General features: G+C 36.8%; 1 protein-coding gene across 1 annotated transcript in view; it reads right to left on the bottom strand.

The window, feature by feature from the left end:
- Positions 1–5,120: 5,120 nt before the first annotated feature.
- Positions 5,121–16,846, bottom strand: part of LOC107581822 (synaptic vesicle glycoprotein 2B-like) — a 31,489-nt gene continuing 19,763 nt past the window's right edge. Inside the window, exons 2-13 of the mRNA XM_016267480.1 lie at positions 14,712–15,409; positions 9,398–9,578; positions 8,816–8,967; positions 8,410–8,543; positions 7,917–8,006; positions 7,663–7,776; positions 7,495–7,583; positions 7,084–7,248; positions 6,845–6,978; positions 6,574–6,774; positions 6,257–6,416; positions 5,121–5,397 (exon numbers count right to left, since the gene is read on the bottom strand). Of these exons, the coding sequence (XP_016122966.1) occupies positions 5,214–5,397; positions 6,257–6,416; positions 6,574–6,774; positions 6,845–6,978; positions 7,084–7,248; positions 7,495–7,583; positions 7,663–7,776; positions 7,917–8,006; positions 8,410–8,543; positions 8,816–8,967; positions 9,398–9,578; positions 14,712–15,171 (2,064 nt within the window). The 5' untranslated portion in view covers positions 15,172–15,409 and the 3' untranslated portion in view covers positions 5,121–5,213. The remainder of the gene's footprint in view (positions 5,398–6,256; positions 6,417–6,573; positions 6,775–6,844; positions 6,979–7,083; positions 7,249–7,494; positions 7,584–7,662; positions 7,777–7,916; positions 8,007–8,409; positions 8,544–8,815; positions 8,968–9,397; positions 9,579–14,711; positions 15,410–16,846) is intronic.

The raw sequence follows: 16,846 nt of genomic DNA on the forward strand, positions 1-16,846 counted from the left end.
TATATACATTAGATTAAAAATAAATGATTTTAAATGATTTATCATTAATTAAATTTCCCAATTAAGACAATAAATTACTTGAATGATATATTATATTGTTTTTTATATTAAATCACATAAAATAACTGTTTTTGTACATTATATAATATTTATATGAATTGTTTGCATTGTTTTACATCAACCATAACATAAATATCAACCAATATCACTGTCCTACAGTCAACTGTGATAACATATTAATATAAAATATGTTTATATTAATATAACATACTATATATTAATTGAATATGTTTTTTTTTAAATAATAACAGATATTAAAATATAGAATAAATGTAATAATAAAATAAAAAATTTAAATAAAATAATGTTTATATGTCAAACATGGCATACATTATTCAAAGAAAGTACACAAATGCAAAGTTTGATAGATGCTGATAGACCCATAAAGGATAAATGTATACCCTGTTTCTAAGAAAGCAAGCTGCAGATGATGATATGTGGTCAATAGGTCACAGTTGTATAGGGACAGAGACTCAGGCCGTTCTCTCACAGCCAAGGTGTTAAACGACACCTCTAATGAGTCACGTTAAAGGCTAGTCCACTGCTCTGTTGTCTGTGTGAACCTTTAATGGAATTTCACACCACACATGTAAGTGAGCTAATGAGGCTGGCTAAACAATATTAAGAGCCATAACACCAATATACTGTAATCGAAAAGACATTTCAGAATGAAGCCTATTCGTATGTAGACTGTTAAATGTTTTTTAGCCTTACATAATGATTTTTTAAACTTTGATCAGCATTAGCATTGCACTGATCAGCATAGTGTGCTGCTTATCCCAAACACATAAAATGGTTGAACACTAAAAATATGTTCAACCCCTTAAAAAGCTTTTCACTATATTCAGCCTGTTTGAAGGTGTGTGGGTGAGTGTGGGAGTTTTGAAATGCCACTGTTTAGACTGGCACCTTAACGTGGCACCTTGAGAACTACAAGGTGCTAAACCTGCGCGAGCGACACAGTTCACGAGAGTCTCCGCGACCTCACCGAGTTCATCTTCTCACAATCACTCGACAATAACAATCAACACAATTAATAGGTTTTCAGAAGCATCTATTTGCTGACAAGACAAGTAAGGATAGTATGTGTATATACATTTGTATATTAAAAACATTTTTAATGGTCAAATGCTTTAGATTCATAATTTGATCCAATATGTTTATCAAATATTTATATAACTAACTAACTAGTGTTATGAATGTAACATTTGTCTTTGTGTATTTTAATTTTAATTTTGTGTGTATATAAACTTATAACACTTATTAACTTAAACTGGCTTGCCCAGGAAGGCTTTAGACTAATAAATAAATACATAAAAAGCAAATAACAGAATATTACAATGATTTCTGGAGGATTCTGTGACACTGAAGACTGAGGTAATGACTGCTGAAAATTCCCAGGATTAAACTGCGTTAAAAAATATATTACAATAGAAAACCGTTATTTTAAATTGTAATAATATTTCACAAAATTACTGTTTTTACATTATTTTTGATCAAATAAATACAGGTTTCATGAGCATACCAGTCTTCTTTCAAAACATTTAGACTCCAAATATATATAGTTTGACATTTGTGTTGTAGCAGGTTTTTGAAACATCTCAGCAGCTATGATTTTTGCACTCTGACTTGTCCTTTCAAAGCAGTGTGTGTATAGTGTGACCTTTGTGATGTGAACTTCCCGAACCCTGATCTCACCCTCTGGGAGCCGAGAGGTGCCACGTCTGTGGTGGTCTTTGGCACCTCAGAGGCATGGGGGGCGAGACTGTTAGCATCTATTAGTTCACAGTCTTATAAGACCACAGTGTTCACCATCTCAAAAAGAATAAAAAATACTTCATTTTATTAAGGCATGCGTTTCTATTCAATCCTAACATTTAAAGCAACTAACTGTCCTCTTGAAATTCCCATGGGAATGACAATGTTCTCTCCCTTTTTACCCTCCTCTCGTGGTGTGCAGCATTTTGCACCCTGAGTGTGAATCAAAACAAAATATCTTGAGACAGAGGTGCTGCAAATCAGGAGAAACATGACATTGCATTGAGAGAACGACATGAGTATGTGGTGCCCAATGTGAAAAAAACGTGCATTTAGTGCACTAAATATACTGTAAGTACATCATGAATCTCCAGGAGTCTAGTGTTTGATTTTCACTCATTTCTGAACCAGAATTAGCATGTTACATGATCTTTACCCTCATTTTTTGTATATTTTCCCACCCACTTCTACAGTTTCAGAGACGGTAAGTGTTGAATAGCTTCTCTACAAACTAAAACCTCTCAACCAAGCGAAAAAAGGGACTCTGCTCCAGCTCTGTTTCCCAGGTCTTGTTGTTACATCTTTCACACAGTTGCTCAAACCCCAAGACAGAATGAGCTGGCAGGCAGAAGCAAGTATTCTGCCAAAAAAAGAAAAAAAAAGAAAAGCCCAACACAAACTGTGCGAATCACATAAATGTTTATTTTTTGTAATTCATAATGTACGGTCACAAAACAAAACCATCAGAACGGAAAACATAAAATGAATTATTTCTGTAACAGCCAGAAAATATTTCCAAATAAATATGCTATAAAAATGAAGAAGCAAGTGTTCACAAATAAACTTAGAATCAATTACACAGAGTTTATTATTAATTATGCATAATGAGAAGGAGGTTTTCATTCCGTCTTCAACATATGGATCTGTCCAGTTTTTCAGGTATGGAACCCTGTTTCTGCCACGGAATAAAATAATAAATAAATAAATAAATAAACTGTGACTTTTTATCTCACAATTCAAACTTTTTTTCTGGCAATTCTGAGGGGAAAAAAAAAATCTGAACTTTGAGATATAAACAGAATTCTAAGATATAAACTTGTCACAGAAAAAAAAAAAAAAGCCAACTGCGACTTTTATCTTAAAATAAATTTTTTCACAGTTGCAGGGTTGTAACTCACAATTCCGACTTCTCAGAATCTTGCAATTCCAGTTTTATATCCTGCAATTCAGAATTTTCTTCTCAGAATTGCAAGTTTATATCTCACAATTCTGAGTTTATATCTCAGAATTGCAAGATAAAATTCAGAATTTTGAGATATAAACTCAGAATTTCAAGAAAAAGTCAGAAATTTGACACATTTTCACATTTACCTTTTTTATTTATTTATTTTTATTCCATGGCAGAAACTGGCTTCCATATTCAGGTGTATAGATTTCATTTTGGTGCATGTATTGTTTATATTGTGTTTTTTAAAAGCAAAGCAGTAATATAGTGAGCATGCACAGCTTTGTTCGTTGGTTACAAAGGTGACAGCTTCATAAACTTTAAAGGGATAGTTCAGCTAAAAACAAAAATCTTCATTATTTACTAACCCATGTCATTCCAAACATGTATGGTTATACAAAATAAGTTTTTTTTTGGACATAGAATGGAAGTCAACGTGGTCCAAAAATAATATTTATAGACATTCTTCAAAATATCATATTTTGTGTAAGGAAGGCCATGCAGTTTTGGAACGACATGAGTAAATCATAACAGAAATGTCATTTTTTTGTGTGTGTACCGTTCCTTTAAGAGCCCTATAACCAGCTCATGAAAACTAAAATGATACAGGTTACCAATGACTAGTATGGTCTAACCAGTTTTATTTGCAGTGAGACATACATTACATCATCCAGACAACACATTGAGAAACGACACATTACTTGGTAAGTTACACACATGCAACTCAGTCAACAACACATACAGATATGTGGTTCTGTGAAGCTCAAGTCCAAAGTGACCAAACCGTCCGACTTTTACAGGATTCACAGAATGCAAAATAATAAAATAAGAGCGCAATAGAGAAAGAGAGTGAGACAGCACTAGACTAAACAACACATTTAGTGAAAGGCAAGGTAAAGCGAGGCTAGCTTTGTAAGGTGCTCCGCCAATTTACAGGTAATAAAGCAAAAATAGAAAACGGAGGAAGCACACGTAATGGTTTCCGCAGTGACCCAACAAACACAAGCGCACATTCTACACCGAGCATCCAAATGCACAGCGACACATTGAGATCAGTCTCTTGACATACAGTAGGACACTTGCAGACACCAGGACAAAAATACAAATTTTTTCAGTGGAGGTTACATCATAAGCAAAGGCAGAGGGTGAGACGATAGCAAATTACAACAAGCTATAGAATAAGATAAAAAGAAAATCTTCAACAGTACCTGATTTTTTTGACCAAGAAATGGCACAGGAGTGAGACTTCCATGACTCTGATTAACCCATCCAAGCAAATCTGGGACAGCTGTATTTTTCACTGAGGTTTTTCTCTATAATGCTCCCTGTAGATTTTTCTGAAACTATATAACTAGTGCAGGTATTTTTTGAGGCTCTAAATGACTCAACAGGCCTTTAACTTACTGTATATGAAATATCAGGCATATCTATACATTAATATTTGACTAGGAGTAGATCCATCAGTTGGTCCTTGGAATATTGGAATTTAATATCACATATTATGAAATTAAAAGTATTTTTTTCCCCCTTGAATAAGCCCAATTTTATACATGCTAGCAGCTATCTCCACACTAATTGTCATTTACAATGGCTTGGACCAAACTTTCAGCTTCAGATTTTCACAGCAAGACCTTCTTTCTGGTCTCAGGCAGTTTCAGGGCCAGCACTCCTCCACCGACCAGAGCACTGAAGGACAGCAGAATGGGGATGACTTTGGTAATGCCTACGAATGAGGCAAAGATTGAGCTTCCCAATATAGCCGCCAACTTACAAATGGCATTTAAGACTCCAAATGCTGTGGCTCTGCAAGAGAAGTTAAGACCAGGCAATGAAAAGACAGCATGGGTATTCACATGTACTTTAAAAGTTCAGTTGTACTAAAGCAATTTGTATTAAGTCAATTTTTTTTGCAAAGTCGGACTGATAATGTGATTGTAACTCAGCTTCGTTTAGCGTGTTAATCAGACTACAATTGGCCTGGACTTTGTATCTATGCTTCGAAAGACAAAGGCAAAGGACGAATGCAACATGTATTTAATCGTTTAACATATTATGAAATTAAAAGTATTTTTTCCCCCCTTGAATAAGCCCAATTTTATACATGCTAGCAGCTATCTCCACACTAATTGTCATTTACAATGGCTTGGACCAAACTTTCAGCTTCAGATTTTCACAGCAAGACCTTCTTTCTGGTCTCAGGCAGTTTCAGGGCCAGCACTCCTCCACCGACCAGAGCACCGAAGGACAGCAGAATGGGGATGACTTTGGTAATGCCTACGAATGAGGCAAAGATTGAGCTTCCCAATATAGCCGCCAACTTACAAATGGCATTTAAGACTCCAAATGCTGTGGCTCTGCAAGAGAAGTTAAGACCAGGCAATGAAAAGACAGCATGGGTTTTCACATGTACTTTAAAAGTTCAGTTGTACTAAAGCAATTTGTATTAAGTCAATTTTTTTTTGCAAAGTCGGACTGATAATGTGATTGTAACTCAGCTTCGTTTAGCGTGTTAATCAGACTAATTCACATGTACTTTAAAAGTTCAGTTGTACTAAAGCAATTTGTATTAAGTCAATTTTTTTTGCAAAGTCGGACTGATAATGTGATTGTAACTCAGCTTCGTTTAGCGTGTTAATCAGACTACAATTGGCCTGGACTTTGTATCTATGCTTCGAAAGACAAAGGCAAAGGACGAATGCAACATGTATTTAATCGTTTAAATATACAATTACACACCAGTGTCGTTATTGCTAAAGAAATCTATAGATTTTTTTTTCTGTATTTGAAACAAAACTAAAATATAAAAAAATACGTAAATAAAAATGAGATGAAAAACACAAACTTAAAAAAAGTTACTTAAACTGAAACCTAAGAAAAGCTAAATAAATATATAAAAAATTACAAAAGAACAAATTATTAAAAACCAATATTAAAATGTAATATCAAATATAAAAATGTTAATAAATATTATAATAGTATATAATGAATACTAAAATAGCATTGTTATACAATGCATCATGGTGTAATTGGACAAAACCCAATGTACTGTAAATATATTTGCGCATTAACGTATTTGCATGCTTTACTAGGTTAAGTAGGCAAGAGACTTTCTGTTAGCATGACAATACAATGCTGCTAATGCTTCTTTAGCACGCTTTGCAAATCTACTAGCAAAAACAACACTAATTTCTCAAAATTGTTCACTGGTTTTACCTTTTTGAAGCTGGGTAGAGCTCCACAGTGATGACTTGAATGCCGTTCCATGCTGCTACGCTAACGCCACAAAACAGACACTGCCAGGCTATGATGGCTGCCTGACTAAAGCTCAAGAAAAGGAAAAAGGTGCAGCCAGCAGAAATAAGCATCGAACCACCTGCAGAGAGAAGAAAAAGTGGTCTTCACAGGCTCTTCTTGGTTAGAAACAACATTAGTGACTTAAATTGCAAGCTACTAGATATAAACATTTCGATAGTATTTCTGAAAATAGCTAAGCTAAGGTTTGTAGCCATTTAGGCAGCGGTTCAGCTCACCTATAATCTTGATTCGTCCAATCTTGTCCATGAAGAGTGCCGAGATGATATTTCCAGGCAACACGGCTAAGCAGCCTAAGAAGCTGACCAAGTAGACGAGGACGTCATTCTCCTCCTCATAGTCTAAATGGCATCCTTTCTTGTTGTGCAGGAAAGTGACGTTCTCGAATGTACAGTCAATGAACTTTTCTTCATACAAGTCTGTGGAAAGGAACAAACCTTGAGGTCTAGTGCACTAAAACAACTCTGAATTGTGGGTAAGATCTCTTACCTGTGTCATAAAACACAGTACTGCGGATGGTGCAGTTCTCAAAGATCGTTTCTGTGGATCGGATGTTCTCGAAGAAGCAGTCCACGAACAAGGAGTCTTCAAACTTCACAGACTTCATCTCAATGTTGATGAACCTGCATGAAAGCACACAGCACACGTTGAGATACTACTATAGCCTGACAATTAAGAAAAGCATTTGTGGATAATTGATGTCGCAGATGGCGTTTTTGTCAGTGTACTTGTCGTTGATGTATTCTCCCTCTTTATGGACTTGGTTCTCCAAAGAGAAGTTGAAATGAAATTGCTCCACCTTCTCCCGGTGAAACACTTTCAGCTTAGATTCATACTCCTCGTGCTGGAGGTGTTTGATCATGTCAGGGAACCACACAGAAAGCCCGTAAAAACTGAAATACACCACAAGAAAGAGAAGCAATGAAATATTTTTTTAAGGGTAAAAACGCCACCAATGGGGCTAGTTTGGAGGCGAAACTAAGTGTTTTTCCTACCAATGTGTTGCAATTCCATTTGCTGACACTAGAGGCACTAAAGTTACACACTTTGCCTTTAACTAAATAAGAGATTCATAAAATAATCAATGCACCAGTGTTTCAGGACTCAAGAATAATTAGCAATTAGTAAAAGTGGTTTACCTAAATGCCATTGTGAACCATATGATGGCCATTAGCAGAGTAGCTAGTCTTAGATCATGACCAAAGAGGGACAAAACATTTTTCATGACCTGCACACAAAAATAACTTATATTAGAATTACATGTTGAAGAACATACAGTCAATTGAACTGTTAGCTTTATGGTTTACCAGCTTGGTCAGTGTCAAAGTTCGAACCACCCATCTCTGGAAAGCAGTTCCAGTTGCAGTCTGAATCTCAATAAACTCATCTTCCTGTGTCTTTGGAGTCTTGATTTGAGTTACCTGGATAAAATGATTCATTATCCATGAGGCATTATGATAAAGAAAAAGTCTTCACCATATTACATTATGTAGAGCTAAGACAAAAAGTATTACATGCTACTACAAACATCAAATCAGCTCTTGAAAATTATTAAACTTACAGTAAACACTCTCTCAGGTTCTCCTTTGGCTCTCCAGTTGGTGTCATGAACCTGTTTCAGGATCATCCAGGCCTCATCATGTTTAGCATTCTGAAAGAGATAGATATATATATATATATATATAAAAAAAAATATTAATACTTTTATCCAGCAAAAAAGCATTACATTGATTAAAAGTGACAGTAGAGACATTTATAATGTAACAAATTCTATTTGAGGTGAAAGATTTCTTTTGAATTAATATTTTGTCTGTGTAGTTTAATGCTTTTTAGAGTATCACTTGGTTAGCTTAGCAACATGCAAATGTCAAACTCAATTTTTGAATTGTTTGGCATAAGTTGCAAGTGGCAATCAGATTTGTGTGGTGCAAGTTGCTGTCTATGAAGAACTTTATGAGGTACCATGACATGTAGCAGCTGTTTGTGTAGGCAGTAGGCAGCAAGTCAGCTCACTAGGTGTTGGAACAGCGCTATTGTATATTTCAGATATATACCTCCAGTAGGAAGCGTGGGCTCTCAGGCATGAACAGTAGCCCAACAAAAGCCGCTATAGCTGGGAGAGCACAGACTAGAACAAACACCCTCCAGCTGTGGAACTGGAACTCTGTGCCCATACTGAAACCCCAGCCTGAAATACAGCAAAACAACCAACATGTAAAAGCAAGGGAAAAAAGGAGCGTAATCTTTACACCGCTCAACATATACAGTGGGTACGGAAAGTATTCAGACCCCCTTAAATTTTTCACTCTTTGTTATATTGCAGCCATTTGCTAAAATCATTTAAGTTAATTTTTTTTCCTCATTAATGTACACACAGCACCCCATATTGACAGAAAAACACAGAATTGTTGACATTTATGCAGATTTATTAAAAAAGAAAAACTGAGTATACATATGTACCATATCGTGGGATGATGCCCCAGGCGATGGAGGAGGCGTAGATGCCCCCCATCATCCAAAACATGCAAAGCCAGCTGAGATGTTCTCCTCTTTTGTCCATCTGCAGGAACTCAGAGAAGTACGAGTACACGATTGGGACGGAGCCCCCGATTCTGCAAGACAACACATGGCCGCAGTTCTCTTACAATGCAGTTATTCCTATCTGCAAATATTCATTACCTCGTTCTTGTCCATAAAACCTGTAAATGGCCACGAGAGCATATTGACGAGACCTCTAAAGTCATGATGTAGTCTTAAGGGTATATTATAGCTTGAAAATACTACCAGAGGCAGCTAGATTGAAAGATCCCCATGAATCAGTCCTGTAATTACCGCCCAGCATCACTAGGTTTAAATTAGAAGTTGAGCCGAGGGAGAAGGGCTTGAGCCTGGACATGCCTGATTTACAGAAGGACTCACTCAACCTCTAATGGAAAACAATGACTTATTGTCAAGCAATTATATGGCTTCCAAGGTGGAGGGCAGACCTTTGTGTTTTTTCTTAATATACCACTGCTTATCTTTCTTTTTTCTCCAGCTTACCCAATTCCAGAGAACAGCCTGAAGAACAGGAAGAAGCCATATCCCTGGGCGAATGAGGAGAAGAAGGCAGAAATGCAGTTCATGGCCAGGACGATAATCAGACATTTCCGTCGGCCCACTTTATCAGCCAGGCCACCCCAAATAAATGCTCCGAACATCATTCCCAGGAATACTATCAAACCTGCAGAAGAAACGACAAACCATGTGAGATCGATTGACATACAGTTTTTATAGTTATATCTATTATATATAATAGAGAGAGAGAGAGAGAGCATACTTTAATAAACATACATATTTTATTATTTAATATTCTCTCTCTCTTTCTCTCTTTATATATTATAAAACATTACACATATTTTACCTCTCTCACTTTACAGTACCTCTAGGGGGCATCCTTTCCCTCCTTTCCTCCTTGTTAGTATGCATTAAGATTCTCATCACCTCCCAAAACACATTTATTGTGCAGTGCTTACTTTCAATCATTCTTATCTAATGAGATTCAATAGAGTCTACATGTGTTCTTAAATGACAAAGAAATATGTAAGATTCAGAACTCAAGCAATCACAATCAATTTAAGCTGATGTAGTCTCGGAAATGGAGGGAAAGGAACGTCAAATGAGCAGTCACAAGGTTAAGTGATTGCAACAGAAGATTTTGCGGTCCTGGTCAATCTTAATGAGTTCGAGTGGGTGTTCAGAAGCTATAGCAGGGCTCACAGGTGTGCAATTTGGCTGACGTAACACGTTTAGTGAATGTACCTGTCACTTAAGAGAGCAGCGAAAGAGCTGGCATTCAATTTGAACCTTTGTGCAAATGTTGTACAATGACAGTGGAGGCATGTTATTATTATGCAAGTAGATTAACTGTTCTTTGAAGGGCAAGATTATTACAATTATACTTCAGGAATGCAGTAGCGGTTTGAATGGTTTAATGATAATCATGATTTAACATTAAAGCTATTTTTTAGTTCAAACGTTAGGGTTCACTTCTTAGGGAGCGTATGACCTTGTCACAGGATAAAAGTGTTCACTAAATGCACACACATCACGGTTAGACTTCAGACTTATTACATCCAGAAATGACAGAATGCATGTCATTAATATCTGCAAGATTTTGAACAAAAACTAGACTTGTATTCACAAACAGATAACAAAATTCATCTTAACCTTCTAAAGAATTACAATTCTAAAACAATAGGTTGTTTTATTAAATATTTAATATGGTTAAATATTTAACAATTAAATATCAGGTATAAATATTAAGCGTTTATTAAATTAAATAATTTAATATAAATATTTTATGTAATTCTATTATGCTTTCAGCCAACATCATGAGTAATGTAGTACTCTCACTTACTTTTAACTCATTTTATCAAACCTATTCTGCATAATTCTGCAGATTTTCCCCTCAAAACTATAGTGTTGCACAGGCATGAAGCATGAGGGCCTGGCGTGGAGTACAGATGGTCATGTGGTGAAGGGAGTTTGGTGTAAGACTAGTGTGAGAGTGACAGCACCGTCCTCTATGAGCAGATCAACATATGGAGCTGAGCTGCCATTATCCCCCACCGCTCAGCATGAGGATCCTCCCAGCATCCCATTGGTCAGCCTTAATCCACCGAGTCACACAGTCGTGACAACGTTTCAAAGCCAAAATGAGTGCCGAAGGCTAAGCCGATGCTGTGATTTCATTCTTTATTGTCATACAGATTGACATGACAACATCAGTTTGCATTTCAAGGGTTAAAGGTGACGTGTGTCATTTTTTTCAATGGTAAAATTCTTTCACCTGTCCCAGTTTAATATGTGGAAACTATAAATAGGCTATTTATTCCCTTCAGAAGTGAAAGCACTTGGTGCTTTCAAAACATTCCTCTGTTTGTTTGAGAATTCCGACCAGCCTGACATAGCAACAATGACTCGACCAATGGCGTGAGTTCGGGCGGGGCTATATGTTTTTTTTTGACCAATGAGAGATAAAGGAGAGTTAAGGAAACTATTTAAATCAAAACCATTAAACGTATTTTGAAATTATGTTTGGTGAAGAAATAGCATAGTGGTGCAGTAATTACACATGTTCGTTGACCTTTTTTATATTAAAGTTTGAGACACATTGAATGACTAGATAATTGATCATCAAATAATAGTAATAAAAATGATACTATTTGATTAGTAAGGTCAGCTAGTCTTGGAAACCTTTTTGAAAATGTCTTCAAATTCGACGCTAATAAACCGCTTTATTTTATCGATAACTCTACAGACATTCTGAACGACACCTTTGGCTGACATGTCAAGATTTGCACTGTTTTTATGAGTGTTGCATTTTTAAAATGACAAATTATAAAAAGTCCAACGTTTAAAAATTGTATGTGAATGCCCCCTAAAAATATTTTGAAAACATATAGATATAAAAAAAACTTAAACCAGCCTAATTATTCAGGAATAAAGGCATCATGCCAAATTCCTGATCGCTTGATAGGAATCCAATCAAAATGACTGGATTTTTGCTAGCAAAAATTCGACAAACAATAGTAAACGCGACAGCACTTTAAGAGTTAGTTGACTAGCATTACAGCAACCCAACATGAAATATGGTGCAGTGCTGGGCCAAAAAAGAAAACTACTAAGAAAACCTGTAAAAGTGGCAGACACCCCTACAAGACGTCATATTCGGTTCTAGACCTGCAAGAAGCTAAAATGTCTCTGTAAAGACGGCAAATCAGAACCAACCCCGATTGTGATGTGAAGTATGAAAAAGTGAGTGAAGAATATAACCTGATGGCGATTGCAGGGGGAGGTGGGCACAGGATTATGTATCAGAGCAAGGTCAGGAGAGAAGCTATCGATCTGTCGGGCTACTGCTGACTCAGTTGTTCTCCACAATGGGTGTGCAGGATGGAAAGTGCTCGCTCATTCTGGCTCCCTGATGCTCACAGACATTCTTTACTCTCATACACGCTGCTTCTGCACACACATCAATATCACTTATCCAGACAGGGGAAGGTTTTGCACTGTCACCTTTGGTGCCTTGAAAAATTTAATCTGATACACAGATATGTAGATTTGTCTTTATTATTACAAGGTAAGCTATAGTCTTTAAATCTGACTACCTTTTGTAACTAATAAATTAAGGCACAGATTATTCAAAAAATCTTTGAATTATTAGGCATGTCTTGAGAGCAAACTAGTAATTAATCTTAATTCAGGTCCTGTATTACTATTACTATTTAAGTTAAATAAAATAAAATACAATAACCATTTTTTTTTTACAGTACCACAAAGCTTATGTCTCAACTATAAGGACGGGCACATTAAACACAACTACCTCTTACTCCAATTTCTATGCTTGCTTGGTCTTGCTTAATTGTTTCTCTGAGGCTTTAGTCTGTCCGAAAACCTACCCATCTCAGTCGTACCTTTGGGAGTCACGAGTCAGTTCCCCCAACTGCTTTACTAAGCAAGAGTGGATTGATGTAAAACCGAGCGTGAAACCCAGCTGCATGAATCCCAACCATTGAGTGCTCCATTAGCTAATTTGAGAACATTCTTAATTGATGGTCTCCTTAAGTACCAGCTGGCTAAAACTGACTGTATGACATCATTCAGGTCTGTCTCAATTCACAAAATCACTACTAGGATTAATTACACTAAAACTTTTCAGGGCACATTAAACACAACTACCTCTTACTCCAATTTCTATGCTTGCTTGGTCTTGCTTAATTGTTTCTCTGAGGCTTTAGTCTGTCCGAAAACCTACCCATCTCAGTCGTACCTTTGGGAGTCACGAGTCAGTTCCCCCAACTGCTTTACTAAGCAAGAGTGGATTGATGTAAAACCGAGCGTGAAACCCAGCTGCATGAATCCCAACCGTTGAGTGCTCCATTAGCTAATTTGAGAACATTCTTAATTGATGGTCTCCTTAAGTACCAGCTGGCTAAAACTGACTGTATGCCATCATTCAGGTCTGTCTCAATTCACAAAATCACTACTAGGATTAATTACACTAAAACTTTTCATCAGCATGTGCATATGGAACCGCATCCATAACCAGCTACATTTAATTCATGCGGTTTTGCTTGGTTGAGTTTTTGTTATAAAAAAGGACTCCGGAAACAGGATATCAGCACATGGCTTACATCCATAAAAATTAATATACACCAAGAAAATCCTGCATATATCCTATTAGATTGTTTATGCTAACTCTGTGTTCATTTTAAACTCAGATTAACAAAGGTTATGTTTATAATGGAATGCTATGCTAACCACATACTGCACAGTGTACATTGTATACAGCCTGCTACGTTTAAAAATAACGTGAAACCGTACACATTATACAGTGCTAAATGTTTCAAACAGTTGTAATCTACATTCTTTTATCCCACAACCCTCAAGCGAGTACTTCAGCTAATGGTGTCCAGTTAGAATTTCTGCTAAATACAGTTATTTAGCCTTTTGTTTATGTCTTGATTTTTTTCAGTACAATCAAATAATGTGTCAATAAAGACATGTTAGCAACTTGATAGCTTGTTAAAATTAACCACGGTTTTATAGTAGTAAAAGTGTAGTAAGCATGTTTTTTGGCGTATTGATTACCATTTGTATAACCACAGTTTTACTACAAAACACCATGGTTAAACTATGGATATAATGGAATGCTATGCTAACCACATACTGCACAGTGTACATTGTATACAGCCTGCTACGTTTAAAAATAACGTGAAACCGTACACATTATGCAGTGCTAAATGTTTCAAACAGTTGTAATCTACATTCTTTTATCCCACAACCCTCAAGCGAGTACTTCAGCTAATGGTGTCCAGTTAGAATTTCTGCTAAATACAGTTATTTAGCCTTTTGTTTATGTCTTGATTTTTTTCAGTACAATCAAATAATGTGTCAATAAAGACATGTTAGCAACTTGATAGCTTGTTAAAATTAACCACGGTTTTATAGTAGTAAAAGTGTAGTAAGCATGTTTTTTGGCGTATTGATTACCATTTGTATAACCACAGTTTTACTACAAAACACCATGGTTAAACTATGGTTAGTGTAGCAAAACCATGGTTAATTTGTGGTTACTAATTTTTAAACTATATTAACCATGTCTTTTTTGGTTTTATTTGAATTAAAACCATGGTTCATTTCCATAAAGGTTTGCACTGGAAATGTAAGGTTGAGTGCAATGCATCATGGGAAACCAGTACCTATAGCCCAAGTGAGGTATACTTCCCATTTTGGCTAATTTAGTGGATCATTCAGGTGTTTACTGTAGAAATACTATGGTGCTATTCTGAACACTAAAACGGTGACTTACCCAGCATTCCCTTCTCAGCGTGGGACAAACACATGTCTTTCTCTGCACTGGGTAGCACCAAGGCCACTACAAAGCACTCCACGCTGTCCGCCATTAGTGCTAGACCCAAGACCACAAACAGGGTCCACTGGAACTTCCCATGTCCACAGTCCTCCATGATGTCCTCGTATTGTTCAGCAAGCTCCTCCTGATCTGACACGCCATCCGCCACGGTCCTCGCTTTCGCTCTAGCCGCCCTCCGGGCAGCCTTGACCTCATCTGGATGGGGTATGCCCTGGTACTCCCCTTCATACATTTGATCCTCTTCATCGTGTCCCTCAGTGGCGTCGCTGGCAGCGTCTTCCTCCTGGGGAGGGTAGTCAGTCTGATAACCGTAGCTGTCCTGTCCTCCCTGTCCATACGTCCTATAGCTGTCTCCATCTCCCTGGTGGTAAATGTTGTTGTGGTAGGGGTCCGCCATGGTTTCAGAGATGTTCTTACCTACACTGCACGTAGGAGCCTATATAGGCATAATCTGTAGCTGTGTTGGTTTGTGTCGGTGTTCTTTTGATCTGCTTCAGTGTTTACAGCTAAAGAAATCTTGAGAGGTCCTCGAGGCGCCAATCGAATGGGTCCCTTGAGTTTGACTGTAAGTATGGCGGTTGGTCACTTCTAATCACTTTTTTTCAGAGCTTGCAGCCATCAGCCACATGCTGAGCCTGCAAATGGAAATCAACACTGAATAAGTTACACGGAACCTTGGATAAATGCTTCAACATCAAGCATAAATGAAGGATACATTTGACTTCTACACCCACTCATGACACTGGTCCAAAAAACAGGCTGCTTAATCAAGCTTTATGAAGCCAAGGACATTTGACATCAGTGATTGAGTTCACATTTTTTAAACATGAGTGGGCACCAAGGAACCACACTGGTATGAAAATATACAATTTGGGGTAGTCTAGTGATGGGGAAACGATGCTTTGAGAATCACCTGGCTTTTTTAAGATGAATAGCACCTATCAAGCAGCTCTGTCCCATCACAGCCGCTAGATTCACATCTGGTTCTACAGCTGACTCTTTGCCAAGATTTGATTTGATTTTAAAGAATAAAAATTAGTTAATAATTTAAAGGTGCAATAGGTGATTGTCTGTGATTGTGTAGTAATGTTGTCTCAGGTTGTCTGGTCTGTGTACATTCATGCGTTCAGGGGGCGTGGCTTTGGACAGAGATTTGATTGCAGATGCTATACATAGACACACACACACACACACACACACACACACACACACACACACACACAGACAGAAAGATAGATAGATAGATAGATAGATAGATAGATAGATAGATAGATAGATAGATAGATAGATAGACAGACAGACAGACAGATAGACAGACAGACTGACTGACACACACATAAATAAATAAATAAATGCATACATAAATGCATACATACATACATACATACATACATACATAATGGAACAAGGCCTGTTTTTAGTAATGCATGTTTAATTTGTTGTGCTTATGACTGTTACGCATACTTTATTGAACTGTCCTGCTTGTAATGTTACTAGACACTAAATATCAATATTTCTATCAAATAACAAACTGAAAGTTATATAGTTTTTACTGTAATGTTGTAAGATATTTTATTGCATGTTTATTTATGTATTAGCCCTTTTTGTATACCAGTATATCAATTAATAAATAAACAAATAAAGAGCCAATTAAAATATGCAGGCAACTGTCTCTGTAAGTACAATAAATTAGACATGCATTCCTTAACAAAATCAGCCCTTTTCCCTTGTACAGCATGTCATGGCATGCCACATTAACATTCCCTCCTTAGTTTCACACTTTTTTAAATAAACTTTATAAAGCTGTGACCAAATGAGCTCACAAACGAAATCCAGGCCTGTCACAAGACACAGAGACCTCTTCTCATTTATTCGACATTCGTTTGGGTCTCCGCTAATGCAGCAAATGAGATCGGTCTCACTTGACACAATTCTCGTTGTCTTTCTGCCTCAAGCGAGGTTTTACACAAGGATTTATTCCCATGTCTTATTCCCACTTGTCCATATATTCACATCACCAGCAGACAGACACACTGTGCATTATAATGTAGAAGAGTACTCTACTCCCCCAT

This window comes from Sinocyclocheilus grahami, unplaced genomic scaffold (genome assembly GCF_001515645.1).
Source record: "Sinocyclocheilus grahami isolate Dianchi unplaced genomic scaffold, SAMN03320097.WGS_v1.1 scaffold38.1, whole genome shotgun sequence".
Taxonomy (NCBI): domain Eukaryota; kingdom Metazoa; phylum Chordata; class Actinopteri; order Cypriniformes; family Cyprinidae; genus Sinocyclocheilus; species Sinocyclocheilus grahami.